This window comes from Hypanus sabinus, chromosome 21, assembly GCF_030144855.1.
Source record: "Hypanus sabinus isolate sHypSab1 chromosome 21, sHypSab1.hap1, whole genome shotgun sequence".
In the NCBI taxonomy this organism is placed as follows: Eukaryota; Metazoa; Chordata; class Chondrichthyes; order Myliobatiformes; family Dasyatidae; genus Hypanus; species Hypanus sabinus.
The window spans coordinates 23,471,384-23,487,316 of NC_082726.1; the positions used below are offsets into that span (position 1 = coordinate 23,471,384).

The following is a 15,933-nucleotide window of genomic DNA, read 5'->3' on the forward strand; positions in this document are numbered from 1 at the left end:
TTCAGTGTTTGATACCAATATCATTGGACTCACTGCTCAAGGTTTCAATTAACTTCAGATGGGTTGCCTCAATTTGAGTTTGCACTTATTATAGAATTGCACATAATTCTGCTGAAATTGCTATGCCAATATAATACAGCACCTCATCGCCAATTTGTTGTGTTCACTTGCCTATACTACTGATGAGACTCAAAGCCAGGATCTCATAGAACAAAGCCACATAAAATAAACCTTTATTCAGTAAAATCATGCAGCTACAAAAATCTCAAAGCTCAACAGTGCATCCCAAAGCATGACTATTTAAATGGTTTACTCAAGAACATTCGAGACAATGATAGCACATTGACCAATCAGTGAAAGTCAGCTGACTAATAGGCATTGGTTGTTTTGTTTGCCATAACAAAATTACATGCCAAGAGCCATTAAACACTCCTCATATGCTAACCCTTTCAGGATCAATCTTGTAAACCTCCTTTGGACCCTCTCCAATGTCAGCACATCCTTTCATAAACTCACAATAATCTGTGAGGTTTGACCAAAGTTTTATAAAGCCTCTGCTTTACAGTCTCATGTTGCAGCTTCACTAGTATTGTATCTTGATTCTTGATCGGTCAGGGCATGAAGGGATATGGGGAGAAGGCAGGAGATTGGGGCTGAGAGGGAAAATGGATCATCCATAATGAAATAGCATGCAGACTGATGGGCTAGATGGCCTGATTCTGCTCCTATGTTTTATGGTATCTCATTTTGTTCCTCATCCTCTTGTTGCTCAGCAGACTTTCTCTTCCTTTTCCTTCATGTATGTATCTCCACTTAGATACATCCCATTACTGTTTTTGGATTTGAATTAATCTTTATTGAATTAGCTGATCACTTTGTGTTTGGAATAGGATGAGCGGTGCTATAACAGACAGCAATAATGGAAAATTGAAATATAAATAGCTCTGGGTCATCTTCCAGAGGTCAGCAAGTTTGTTAAGTTTCTACGAGATGAAAGCAGGAGACCAGACTATTTTGGCCTCATGTTAATAAATAAGACATCGGCATTGCAGGTAGTCTCAAAGCTACACCGATCTTTGGTTCAATGCCGACCTCAGGGTGCTGTCTGTTTGGAGTATGCACATTCTCCCCATGACTGCATGGGGTTTCCTTCGGGTTCTCTGGGTTCATTTCATGTCCCAAATTACCCCTCACGGAGGTGGCTGGTGGCAGAATCAGGGGAAGGTGAACAAGTTTGTGTGAGGGGTTAAGCTAGTGGGGGTATGGGATTTATGGGATATCTCTGAGGGCTAGCTAGCATTGAGTCTTTGGACCAAATGGCCTCATGTTATAAAGAAATATAAGATAGACATAGAGTAGTCATCCTGTGTATTGCATGACTGCTGTAACTCCTGGATGTCGTGTTATTTCCTATTAGTGTGTTCCGCATAGTTTTTAAATGTCTTTCTTCACCATCATTTATTGAACAATGTAGGAGTGATTGTATTTGAGTGGAATGGCTCATATGTTTATGAGCCATTTCTACTGAATGTGCAGTGCGCTCTGTAATAAATGCTCAGTAATGAAGGAGATGTGAAGTCTAACGATGAAGATATTTACAGCTGGACCACTGAAAACAATTGACTGGCTTTATCTCTCCTTACCCAGCAACATATGGCTTCCATGTGAACCAACATTAATTGACACATGTTCTTTGCAGTTACTTTTCCACTTCCAGAGCAGATGAATATTCAATCACAAGGGAATGGAAGGACATCCCTTTAGAACAGAGATAAGGAGGAATTTCTTTAGCAGAGGGTGGTGAATGTGTGGAATTCATTGCCGCAGATGACTATGGAGGCCAAATCGTTGGGTATATTTAAAGCTGAGGTTGATAGCTTCTAATTAAGTAAGGATCTCAAAGGCTATGGGGAGAAGATAGGAGAATGGAATGAGAGGGAAAGTAAATCAGCTATGATGGAATGGTGGAGGGACTCGATGGATTGATGCCTAATTCTGCTCCTACGTTTTATGGTCCTGTGGTCTAAGTGACAATTAATTGAACCTTGGGTAACACGTCAATTGTAGAGTATAAGAAATCAGAGGAGTAAAATACTATTCATCTCCCCAAAAGGTTACCAGATTTTTATGCCATGGACCTCCACCATTAACCGAGGAGGTCTGTGGATCCCAGGCTGAGAAACCCTGATCTCCCCCATTCACTAAGATCATGTTTGATTTGAATTTGATCTCATTTACATTTTCCTGCCTGTTCCAACTAACCCTAGATTCCCTTAAAAATCTGTCTCTCTCCTCTTTAACTAAACTCAGTGACTTTACCTCCACACCTCTTTGGGGCAGAGAATTCCAAAGGTTCATCGTTCTCCAAGAACAGGAATTCTTAGTATTAGTTATCTTTCATTGTCAGAGCCGAAGTAAATTTATTATCAAAGTACCTGTATGTTGTCAGATACTACCTTGAAATTCATTTTCTTGCGGGCAATTACAAGAAAATAAAGGTATACAATAGAATTTATGAAAAACTATCCATAAATTAAGAATGACAAACTAACAATGTTCAGAAGAAGACAAATTATGCAAATAAAAAAACTGAGAAAATGAGCACTTGAAAGCAAGTCTATAGGTTGTACAATCAATTCAAAATTGAGGTAAGTGAGGTTATCCATGATGTTTCAGGAGCCCGATGGTTGTAGGGTAATAACTGTTTCTGAACCTGGTGGTGTGGGACCTAAGTTCTTCAGTGAATAAGAAGAGAGCTTGAGTAACTTCTTGTGAAATACCCCTGCTGAACCACTTAACATTTGCCATGACAATCTCCTTCAGAATCACCTCTCGCTCTTCTAATCCGCAGTAGGTACCAATTGTTCTTCCAATATCAATGTCTTAAATTCAGGAATCAACCCTTCCTGAACTGCCTCCACTCCAGACTGGATGAAGGGTCTTGACCTGAAATGCGGACTTTTCATTTTGTTCCAGAGATGTTGCCTGACTGTTGAGTTCCTTCAGTATCTCGTATTTTGCTTCAGATTTCAGCATCTCTTGAGAAGACACAGTACTCATTTGGTTCTAAGGCATTTGGGGATATCCTAAAAGAGAGGCGGGAGATGGTAGATAAATACAAACGTCTATAAAGCATTTAAGAATGTTCTGAAATAGATGCAAGAGGTGTTGTATATATATAAATTTTATTTTTGCCATTTGGATGTGCGGAAAAGAGCTCAGTAATTGTCTATTCAATTTCAGGGACAAATGACAATCAGTTGAACCTGGGCACTAACTACGCTTGATTACCTTTTCTCAGACAACCATGTTTAACGAGGTTTATCTGTTTAATTGCAGAACACGGTGTGGAAGAGGATGCGAAAGCAAAGACAGGTATGTCAGTTGTTATGTTTAAGAGAAGTTTGGATATGTAATGGATGAGAGGGGTATGGAAGGCAATGGTACAGGTAGATGGGAATAGGCAGATGCCATGGACAATGTGGACAGAAGAGGCTGTTGTTCTGCTGTAGTACTGTATGTTTCTGACTCTGTTAGCACATACTGTAACATCAGTATCATTGCCTGAGCTTCTTTTCACATTGTGTCACAGAGACATATTCCAGCACACCTATTTGGTCACAAAATTATACAGAAGGGAAACGGGATCTTCAACCCAAGTCCACATTGACCAGCAAGCACCCAATCCTACACTAATCCCATTTTATTCTCTCCACTCTCCCAGCAACTCCCCCAAATTTTATTCTACCTCATTATGATCTTGTACTGTACTGTTTGCCTGTATGGCACTGTCTCTGTAGCTGTTATACTTTATTCTGTGTTGATATTGTTTAACCTTGTTCTACCTCAGTGCAATGTGTAATGATCTGATCTGTATGAACAGTATCAGGACAAGCTTTTCACTGTGCCTCAGTATATGTGACGATAATAAAGCAAATTCAATACCAACACCAAGGTGCAAGCAAACGCACAGAGCTCGAGGCAAGGACTGAACTCAGGTTGCTGCACAGTCTGACAGCAGCTCCATAAGCTGCAGCACTTTGCCAGCCTTGGAATTTTGCAAAGCGCATGGAGCACGTAGCTGCATTAAGAACTTTATTACATGATTAGTGCAGAGGAAGTGAACTGCTTTTGTTCGTTTGTTATGTGCCATGTTGTATGACGGGGGTGATCGTGGTCTTTCCATGACCATGATTGTTCTTGGCAAATTTTTCTACAGGTTTGCCATTGCCTTCTTCTGGGCAAGATGGATGACCCCAGCCATTATGCATACTCTTCAGAGATTGTCTGCCTGGTGTCAGCGGTTGCATAACCAGGATTTGTGGTGTGCTCCAGCTGCTCATATGACCATCCACCACCTACTCCCATGGTGTCATATGACCCTGATTGGGGGGTGCTACACCTTGCCCAGAGGTGACCTGTAGTCTAGTGGAGGGAAGGAGTGCATTATACCTCCTTCAGTGGGGACATAATTCCACCTGAAGTGCTTTAGCATCTGCTAAAGACATGATGATGTACTATGTGTAAATCTTGGAGACACCTCACCCATGTTACTGTTTATCATTTGCAGTACAGTTTGATAAGGGCATTAGTGTTGTCCGACATTAAGGTCATTAGAATGGTCTCAAAACAGAATCATTTTCCTTGTGTCCTGTTCACTCCTGTACTGTGGCTATCACCATTGTTAAATTTCCCAAATGCCCATCTCCATCAATCAGTTGTTACCCTTCATACAATTCAAAAAATCAACTTCGCTGGCTGCATTGTGATTTGGGAGATGGTCATAGAAGTAGAGTCGTTGGAGGTTTGTAAGAGAGATGGATGCATTCTTGATAAGCCACTGGGTAATAGATTATTGAGACCAGGAGGGAATTTGGAGATGAGTTTGCAGTTAGATCAGCCATGATTTTATTAATTGGTAGAATAGTTTTGAGGGCTTACTAATGATTGATATGTTCATAAACTATTAGGTTTGAGATTTCTGACTAATGATTGCCATTTACAGAATTCTAATTTTTACCACAGTTTGTGGAGTTGCCTTGTTTCATTCCCAAGTGACTTGACTCTGATTTTTAAACAGTGACCCCTAGTCCAGTCTTACCTAGTCTTCTTCCCCAGTTGATACTAAGCACAGCTATCGCCATCCTCTCCAAGCTGTTGATCACTCACCCAATATTGCCCTGCTGAAACGTTCATTAAATCGATTTCATCTATTTGCATTTAGTTCTCCCCTAACTTTAAGAAAATAATTGTAATGTTAGATGATTTCTCCAGCTCCTGTGTATCGACAGCATCCTAATTGTTAATTTTATTCATTGTTAAAGAATTAATTCTCAATCTCACTGGAGAAATAATTAACAGTTTTCTTTGGAAATATTTTCAGTGTTGAGTGTGACCAGAGAAAGTGACTGTCATTTTCAAAGTAAAGGAAGTGTTAAGTCAAATGTTGTAACTGCTAGAAAACCAACTGAATTTGGCGCATTATTTTGTTATTTATTCAGACACAGCACAGAACAGGCCCTTCGGCCCTTAGAGTTGCACTGTCAGAAACTACCCCCTCCTCCTGATTTAATCCTAGGCTAATCACGGGACAATTTATAATGACCAATTAGCCTACCAACCGAAATGTGGGAGGAAACAGGAGCACGGGAGGTATCTCACATGGTCATGGGGTAAACGTACAAACTCCTTACATATAGTGGAGGGAATTGGACCCAGGTCTCTGGTACTGTAAAGCATTGTGCTAACCACTACACTACTGTGCCAGCATTAAAATAAGTAATAAAGTTATCCACAAAGAAAATATAGACAAGATAAATGGACATACAAAATCTGGGACTTTATCATTTATTTTCAGCATCCTGACTTTCTGGATTTAAAATATAATGCTTTATTCAAGATTGACAGAGTAGATTACTGGAGAAAGGCATGCTTGGTACTTGTCATAAAACTGTAATCCTCAATTGATCATTGCCTCTTACTAGTGTTTCTCATTAAACATTTATCTTCTCTGCCAAATGTTGTTATGTAGGATCTTGGGAGCTAATACGCAGTTCTGAAGATGAAAATGTAAGCCCCTTGTTAAAGGAAAGCTGACAGTAGTTGTCTCCAAAGGTCACAGTTGTTTAATGACTCATGCTGGTTAACAAGTGACAACTTGGCACAGGGTTAGACAAACAATGCAAAATCTATCAGTTCCCTCTGTGGATAATTTTTGATCCGCATTAAGCCAAAGGCAAACAGGGCAAGAGCATCATCAGTTTCACTTTGTCTCTGCAAGCACTTGATGCATTTTCCTTTTTGGGACCACGTACTATTTCCTGTGCATAGTACATTCTGGCAGTGACTGCGGAGTACTCGATTGGCTGTGAAGTGTTTGAGGATACCCTGAAAGGGATGCAAGAGGTGCTAGAAGAATGTAAATCTTTACTCCTGGCCTTCATGAAAGTGACTTGGTATCCAGCACCATAATGGACCTGTCAAAGCACAAGATGAAAGCTCTAAGCTGATGATTGAATGTCTACAAACAAAATTGCTAGATGCAATAAATGTTCAGACTAAGTTTTAAGTTAAAACACATTTGTTATTGGAATGCAAGTGAAATTCCCAAATGCAAAGGGTTCTGCCACTACATGAGGCTCTGCAAACTGCAAGACATTGCACCCTATCAACATGACCTATCCTGAAACTTAATGGCTCTCAAAACTCTGCTACATTACTCATTCATCGGGTGCCTTAAATAACCACCTTCTTCCCTCATTGGCTGGTAGTGAGGGGAGGAGACCCCTTCTACATTGTAAAAGTGACTGCTTTTCCCAGAAATCTCCATTAGCTGTAAACTCATTGAAAGGTTCAAGGTAGGAGGCCATCTGCCCTTGTACTTCACTCCCACTAGCTGTTCTTGACCTGGGAAAGACTTGGAAAAATTCTCAGGGTGTTCAGTGCTAACAGTCCAGCTCATATCTCTCTCTCTCTCTCTCTCTCTAAAGAAGATTTATTATCAAAGTACATATGTCACCATAGACGACACAGATAAATTTTCCTGCGGGCATTCACAGTAGAACAAAATACAATAGAATCAATGGGAAACTACACATTGCCAAAGACTGACGAACAACCAGTGTGCAAAAGAAGACAAACTGTGCAATTACAATAATAAATAATACTGTGAATAGGAGTTGTAGAGTCCTGGAAACTGAGTGCGCATTGTGTGAGTGTGCGAGTGTGCAAAGAGTAGTTTATTTGTCCCATGTACATCGAAACGTACAGTGTGCACCCTGTGAGTATGCAGCTTATGAGTGTGAGTGTGTGTGTGTGTGTGTATGTGCAGAATGCGAGAGTACAAGTGTGCACATGTGAGTGTGCACCATGAAAGTGTGTGAATGTGCACCAATTGAGTGTGTGAGTATGCACCATATCAGTATGTGGAGTGTACACCATGTGAGTGTGCGACATCCTGTGGTGCGAGCACCCAGTTAGATTGTTGGTATGTAATTCACACTGTAAAATAGTAGCTGTGTGGGGCGTGATCCTGACCCACAGGTGTGCATTTGCTCATGGAAATGGACTCAAAGTACATAGCAAGGTGCTGGTCATTTTCTACAGCACTGTAATAAAGTTACAGTGAAATGCTATGCCTTCTTCAACAACATCGTTTTTTGCCTCAGTGGTCCTGCAAAGGATAAAGTGCCATGCTTTGAATGTCATCTTTTGTGGGAAATCAGCTAAAATATCTGCGACTTATTCAGTGATCTCCATCCAGGTTATTCTGTGGCCAGACGCAAAGTTGGCCTTCTTGCCTCTGCAGAACTCCCAGACTAACACACCCATGGAAGCACACTCATGTGCAAATCCAATACCTTTCCTGCCCAGGTGCATTTTATATGTTGTTAATGGTCTGGCCTCAGCCACTCTGGAAGCTTATTCCATATACTGACCATCTGCTGTGTGAAACAGATGCTCATCTGATTCCTGTTCAACCTCTCCCTTCTCACCTTAAACCTATATCCTCTAGTTTTTGATTTCCCAATTCCATGGAAAAAGACTGCGTGCATTTGACAGGAGTCACTGGAGGTTGGGAAGTATAAGGGTGGTATGGAAATGAACTTTATATAACTTTAGGTTCCTGGAGGATAGAACGAAGGCAGCTGTCCAGAATAAGAGGTGATACAGTCAGGGATAAAAGCAAATGCAGTGAGTCTGGTCCAGAGTTGAACCTTCTTCCTACCAGGGGAAAGCCACAGTGACCAGGTCTCTGGCACCGACTCTAACTCAGGAAAGAAGCGGGTGGAAGAGGAGCCACCAATTAAAGGGGATTCCATAGCTTAAGGAACAGGGAGGAGATTCTGTGGATGTGAAAAAGCCACCTGGATGTTATGTTTCAGATCAGGTCCACAGCTTTCTAAAGGGGGAGGCTGAGCACCAAGTATTTGTGATACACATTGGCTCCAACAACCTGGATATGAAATGGGAGTAGATCTTGAAGTGAGAATATAGGGAATTAGGTAGCAAACTGAAAAACAGGACCTCCAGGGTGGTAATCACCCGATTGTTGCCTGTGCTATGCACCTCTAAGGGTAAGAATAGGATAATGAATGCATTGCTGAGGAATTAGTGCAAGAGCTAGTATTTCAGATTTTAGGATCATTGGGGATATCTTCTGGGGAAAGTATGATCTGTTCAAAAAAGACAGATTACACCTGCACCCAGGAGGGCTAATATCCTTAAGGGCAGGTTAGCTGGAGGTGTTGGGTATGCAAAAAACTAATTCCACAGCGGGAATGGGACTGGAGTGATAGGGCTGAAGATGGGACAGTTGGTATGCAAGTAGATGCAGTGTGTACTGAGACTATGAGGAAGGACAGGCAGATGACTGGGCAAAACTGCAGTTACTTGGATGAGTTAAAGTGTAACAAGAGGGCAAAATCAAAAAGGTTGATGAATAGAGGACTGAAAGTGTTATATTTGAATGCATTCAATATACAGAATAAGGTAGATGATCTCAAACCAGTCAGAGTTTGGCAGGTATGATGTTATAAGCAACACTGAGTGATGGTTGAAAAGAAGGTCATAGTTGGAAGCTTAATATCCAAGGATACACATTGTATTGAAAGGACAGGTAGGTGGGCAGAGGTGGTGGTGTGGCTCTGTTGATAAATATTGAAGTCAAACTCTGAGAAAGACGTTACCTAGGATCAGAAGATGTAGAATCCTCATGGGTAGAAATAAAAAGCTGCAAGGGTAAAAGGATCTTGATGAGAGTTATATACTGAAAGGTACATAGGATACAGGATAGAAATTACAGCAGAAGACAGAAAACGCATGTAAAAAAGGCAATGTTACAATAGTCATGGGGGATCATGCAGGTAGATTGGGGAATTAAGGTTGGTGCTGGATCCCAAGAGAGGAAATTTGTAGAATTCCTGCGAGATGCTTTCTAGAACAGCTTCAGCCCATGGAGGAAAAGAACATTCTGGATTGGATGTTGTATAACCAGATTTGATTAGGGCACTATGGTAAAGCAACCTTCAGGAGGCAGTGAACATAATATGATAGAATTCTCCCTGCAGTTTGAGAGGAAGGTAAAGTCAAGGGTATCAGAGGCATGAGAGCGGAGCTGGCCAACATTAATTGGAAGGGACATTGGTAGGGATGATGGCATAACAGCAAGGCAGGAGTTTTGGGGAGCAATTCAGAAGGCACAGGATAGATGCATCCTAAAGATGAAGAAGTATTCTAAAGGGAGGATGAGGCAAATGCGGCTGACAATAAAAGTCAATGACCACATAAAAGGTAAAGGGAGTGGATGAAATATTGCAAAAATCAGTGGGAAGTTTGAAGATTGGGAAGTTTTTAAAAACAAACAGAAGGTAACTAAGTAAGTCATAAGCAAAACAAGATGAAATATGAAGGAACACACACAAAATGCCGGTAGAACGCAACAGGCCAGGCAGCATCTATAGGAAAAAGTACAGTTGACATTTCGGGTTGAGACCCTTCGTCAGGGCCAACTGAAAGAAAAGATAGTAACAGATTTGAAAGTGGGAGGGGGAGAGGGAGATCCGAAATGATAGGAGATGACAGGAGGGGGAGGGATAAAGCTAAGAGCTGGAAAGGTGATTGGCAAAAGGGATACAGAGCTGGAGAAGGGAAAGGATCATGAGATGGGAGGCCTGGGGAGAAAGAAAGGGGAAGGGGAGCACCAGAGGGAGATGGAGAACAAGCAAGGAGTGATTGTGAGAGGAACAGAGAGAGAAAAAAAGGTGAGAGGAAAAAAGGAGGGGGGGGGGGGGAGAGAGAGAGAGAGAGAGAGAGAGAGAGAGAGAGAGAGAGAGAGAGAGAGAGAATTAGTTAATTAATTAATTGGCAGGCAGGTGGATAAATAAATAAATAGATAGATAGATAGATAAGGGATGGGTAAGAAGGGGAGGAGGATATACTCCTCCTCGAGGGGAGTGTGATATACTGTGTCTGGTGCTTGCTTCCGGTGCGGCCTTCTATAGGTGGACTTGACGCAGACTGGGAGACCGTTTCACTGAACACCCACGCTCTGTCCGCCAGAGAAAGCAGGACCTCTCAGTGGCCACACATTTTAATTCCACATCCCATTCCCATTCTGATATGTCTCTCCATGACCTCTTCCAGTGTCAAGATGAAGCCACACTCAGGTTGAAGGAACGACACCTGATATTCCGTCTGGGTACCCTCCAAACTGATGGCATGAACATTGATTTCTCTAGCTTCCATTAATGCCCTTCCTTCCCGTCTTACCTTATCCCTTATTTATTTATTTATCCCCCCCCCCGCCCTTTTTCTCTCTCTCCTTTTTTTTCTCTCTCTGCCCCTCTCACAATCACTCTTTGCCTGTTCTCCATCTCCCTCTGGTGCTCCCCTTCCCCTTTCTTTCTCCCCAGGCCTCCCATCTCATGATCCTTTCCCTTCTCCAGCTATTAATCCCTTTAGACAATCAACTTTCCAGCTCTTAGCTTTATCCCTCCTCCTCCTGTCTTGTCATTTCGGATTTCCCCCTACCTTTCCCACTTTCATATCTTCTTTCAGTTAGTCCTAATGAAGGGTCTCGGCCCAAAACGTCAACGGTACTTCTTCCTATAGATGCTGCCTGGCCTGCTGTTTTCCACCAGCATTTTGTGCGTGTTGCTTGAATTTCCAGCATCTGCCTCGTGTTTGCAATATATGAAGAAAACTAGACAATAAAACAAAAGAAGATACCAAGAAATTTTTACAGATATACTGTATAAAGAATAAAGGAGAGGCAAGAGTGGATATTGGACTGGTAGAAAATGACGCTGGAGGGGTAGTAATTTAGGATAAAGAAATGATGGACATATATAATAAGTATTTTGCATTATGTATCAGTCTTCACTGTTGAAGACACAAACAGAATGCCTGAAATTCATGAGTGTCACAGGGCAGAAGTGAGTGTAGTTGACATTACTAACAAGAAGGTGCATGGGAAGCAGAAAGGTTTGAGGGTAGGTAAATCACTTGGACCAGATGGACTACAGAGTTCTGAAAGAGGCAGCTGAACAGATTGAGGAGGCATTAGTAATGACCTTTCAAGATACACTAGATTTTGAAATGGTTCTGGAGGATTGGAGAACTGCAAATGTCAGTCCACTCTTTAAGAAGGGAGGGAGGCAGAAGAAAGGAAATCACAGGCCAATTAGCCTAACTTCAGAACTTGGGAAGATGTTGGAGTTCATTATTAAGGATGAGGTTTTGGGGTACTTGGAGGCACCTGATAAAATAGGCCAAAGTCAGCATTGTTTCCATGAGGGGAAATCCTGCCTCGCAATCTGTTGGAAACAACGGGCAGGATGAGTCAGTGGATGTTGTTCACTTGGATTTTTAGAAGGCCTTTGACAAGGTGCTGCACACGAGGCTGCTTAGCAAGGTAAGAGGGCATGGTATTACGGGAAAGATGGAAGCATGGATAGGAGATTGGCTGATTGGAAGGAGTGAGAATAAATGGGCCTTTTCTGGTTGGCTGCTGGTGACTAGTGATATTCCGCAGAGAGTTGGTGTTGAGACCATTTCTTTTCAAAAGTTTTCAAAGTACGTTTATTATCAAAGCATGTATACAACTCATCCTCCTGCAGGCAGCCATGAAAAAAAACACCATGGAACCCAGTCAAGAAAACGTCAAGCACCCAAGTAGTGGGAAAAAAATAGCACAAGCAGCAAAAAGCGAGTGAACAACATATAGAATGTCAAACATCAAATCAGTAATATTCTGTTCGGTTCAGTTTGGCATCACTCTGTTAGCTAATGCAGGCCACAGGCCCGATCTTTGCCAGAGTGGCCCAGTCCACATTGATGGTCCTAATCAAACTGCTCAAAAACAGAAGAAAAGAGTAACCAGAATCCAGGAACGCATGAAACGTGAGCCAGAACGTCCCCCAAAACGAGACCACAGCCTTGCCGTTCAATCCTAAAGTTCGAAGTAACTTTTATTATCAGAGTAGATGCAGTATATGTCTCCATGTACAGCCCTGAGATTCTTTTTCCTACAGGCATACTCAACAAATCTATAGAGTAGTAACTATAACAGGATCAATGAGAGATCGAGTAGAGCATAGAAGGCAATGAACTGTGCAAAGGCAAATACATATAAATAACAAGAGCAATAATATTATAATTAAATCTTGTTATGTTTGTCGACATTTTTTTGTCCCAAATTACTACCCCTCCAGCATCATTTTCTGGCAGTCCAATATCCACTCACTTTTACTCTTTATACAGTATATCTGTAATGAAAGAGCAGATTATTATTTAAATGGTAAAAAATTGCAGCATGTTGCAGTGCAGAGGGACTTGGGAGTGCTTGTGCATGAATCACAATAGGTTGGTTTGCAGGTACAGCAGGATATGAGAAAGGCAAAGGGAATGTTGTGCTTCATTGCTAGAGGGATTGAATTTAAGAGCAGGGAGGTTATGCTGCAACTGTACAGGGTACTGTTGAGGCTGCACCTGGAGTACTGCGTGCAGTTCTGGTCTCCTTCCTTGAAGAAGGATATACTGGCTTTGGGGTCATTGCAGAGTTCATCAGGTTGATTCCAGAGATGAGGGGTTTAGGCTATGAGGGGAGATTGAGTTGCCTGGGACTGTTCTCACTGGAATTCAAAAGAATAAGAAGAGATCTTATAGAAACATAAAATTATGAAAGGGATAAGTAAGATAGAGGCAAGAAAGTTGTTTCCACTTGTAGATGAGAAAAGAGAATAGAGGTCATAGCCTCAAGATTCAGGGGAGTAAATTTAGGATGAAGGTGAGGAGGAATTTCTTTTCCCAAAGAGTGATGAAACTGTAGAACTCTCTACGCAATGAAGCAGTGGAGGCTACCTCAGTAAATATATTTAAAACAAGGTTGGATAGATTTTTGCATAGCAAGGGAACTAAGGGTTATGGAGAAAAGGCAAATACGTGGAGATGAGTCCATGGCCAGATCAGCCACGATCTTATTGAATGGCAGAGCAGGATCAGTGGGCCAGATGGCCTACTCTTGCTCCTAATTCTTATGTTCTTATGCATGAAATAACAAGGTAAAGTGTCCTTAAATTGAGACCATTGGTTGTGGGAACATCTCAATAGATGAGTATGTCCTTCTGTTCAAGAGCCTGATGGTTGAGGGGTAGCAACTGTTCTTGAACCTGGTGGTGGTGGTGTGAGTCCTGAGGCACCTGTACCTTCTACCTGATGGGCATCAGCAAGAAAGGAGCATGGCCTGGGTGGTGGGGGTCTTTGATGATGGATGCTGCTTTCCTATGACAGTGTTCATGTAGATGTGCTCAATGGTTGGGAGGGCTTTACCTGTGATGTACTGGGCTGAATCCACTACCTTTTGTAGGATTTTCCATTCAAAGGCACTGGTGTTCCCATACTGGGCCATGATGCAGCCAGTCAATACACTTTCCACTACGCATTTATAGAAGTTTGTCAAAGTTTTATATGTCATGCTGAATCTCAGCAGACTCCTGAGGAAGCAGATGATGTTATGCTTTCTTTGCAATTACATTTATATGATGGGTCCAGGACAGGTCTTCTGAGAATTTAAAGTTACTGACACTCTCCACCTCTGATCCTTCTATGAAGGCTGGCTCATGAATCTCTTGATCCTGTCCCCTGAAATCTTCTATCAGTTCCTTGGTCTTGATGACATTCAGGGAGAGTTTGTTGTTATGACGCTACTCAGCCAAATTTTCAATTTTCCTTATTTTTGCTGATTCATCACCACCTTTGATACAGCCCACAACCGTGCTATCAGCAGCAAACTTGAATATGGTGTTGGAGCTGTATTTAGTCATAGGTGTAAAGTGAGTAGAGCGGGGCTAAGCACCACAGCCCCGTGCTGCACCTGTGCTGGTTGAGATCATGGAGGAGATGTTTTTGCCAATCCGAACTGACTGGGGTCTGGAAGTGATGAAATCCAGGTTTCAATTGCACAAGAAGGTATTGAGGCCCAGGTCTTGAAGTTTACTGATTAGTTTTGAGGGGAAAATGCTGAGCTGTAATTGATAAAGAGCATCCTGATGTATGGATCTTTGCTATCCAGATGTTTCAAGGTTCCATGAAGTGCCAATGCGATGGCATCTGCTGTAGACCTTTGGCTTCAGTGGGCAACTTGGAGCGGATCCAAGTCACCACACAGAGAGGTGCTGATATGCTTCATCATTATCCTCTCAAAACACTTCATCACTGTGGATGTAAGTGCAACTGGGTGATTGCCATCGAGGCAGTTCACCATGCTCTTCTTGGGCACCGGTATGATTGAAGCCTGTTTGAACCACACTCAGCTGAAGTGAGAGTTTGAAGATATCCATGAACACACCATCGAGTAAGTCAACACTAGTCTTTAGTTCTTGGCCAGTACTTTCGGACTGGATGCTTTCCCTGGATTCACCCACCTGCAGGCAGCCCGCACATCATCTTCAGATCATCAGGAGCTATGAGGGATTTGCGATGGTTTCTCCATTTTCTGACAACATGGATCCCAAGATTCCTGCACTTTCCTCTGACAGCAGCTAGTTAGAAAGAGAGAAAGACGGGTTAAATGCAGCCGGATGGCAACAAAAACCCACCTATACTCCACTCTTGTCTGCATTGACTTCATCCTTGCTTGCTGCCTCAATCAGAGAGAAACAATGGAGTTGATCATGGGTTCACGCCCTTGACGCCTCATTTGTAGAGAAGCAATGGCGTTCATCATGGGCTCACTCCCTGCCTCAATGCCTCCAGGCCACACACTCCACTCCAAACCTCAGCGAACTCCCGCAGAGACAGCAAAGCACTAGATTGCTCAGTCGGCCACAAGGCACACCATCAAAATCTAAATCGCAGTTTCCAATCACTCACAACTTAGTAAAGAATCATATTTGAAAAGAAAAGAAATAAGAGAAGTAAAAAGAGTAGTTTTCTGAACTGTCAGCAGGATGTCGCTGTTGGTCACGTTATTTGCTGGTGCCATCTTCCCACAAAAATTTTGTTATATGTCAATGATTTGGATGATGGAACTTTGTGGCCAAATTTGGTGATATAGCTAATTGGAGGGACAGGTGGTTTTGAGGAAGCAGGGATTCTGAAGAAGGATTTAGATTGAGAGAAAGGGCAAAAAAAGGGGCAGATGGAATATAGTACAAGGAAGTACATGGTCATGCACTTTTGTAAAAGGAATAAAGGACTATTTTCCAAATGCGGAAAAAATTCAATAATCAGAGGTGCAAAGGAACTTGGAAATCCTTGTGTGGGATTCACTAAAGGTTAACTTGTAGGTTGAGTCGGTAGTGAGGAAGGCAAACTGCAACTTTTGCATTCATTTTGAGAGAATTAGAATATAAAAGCAAGGATGTCATGGTAAGGCTTTATAATGCCTTGGTTTGACCACACTTGGAGTAGTGTGAGCTGATTTTGGTCTCA

General features: G+C 42.1%; 1 protein-coding gene across 5 annotated transcripts in view; it reads left to right on the forward strand.

Annotated features, from left to right (window-relative positions):
- cd276 (CD276 molecule) overlaps positions 1 to 15,933 on the forward strand; it is a 423,418-nt gene that overhangs the window by 326,895 nt on the left and 80,590 nt on the right. For all 5 annotated transcript variants that reach the window (XM_059946178.1, XM_059946182.1, XM_059946183.1 and 2 more), the window contains exon 6: positions 3,340 to 3,375. In XM_059946178.1, the coding sequence (XP_059802161.1) occupies positions 3,340 to 3,375 (36 nt within the window). The remainder of the gene's footprint in view (positions 1 to 3,339; positions 3,376 to 15,933) is intronic.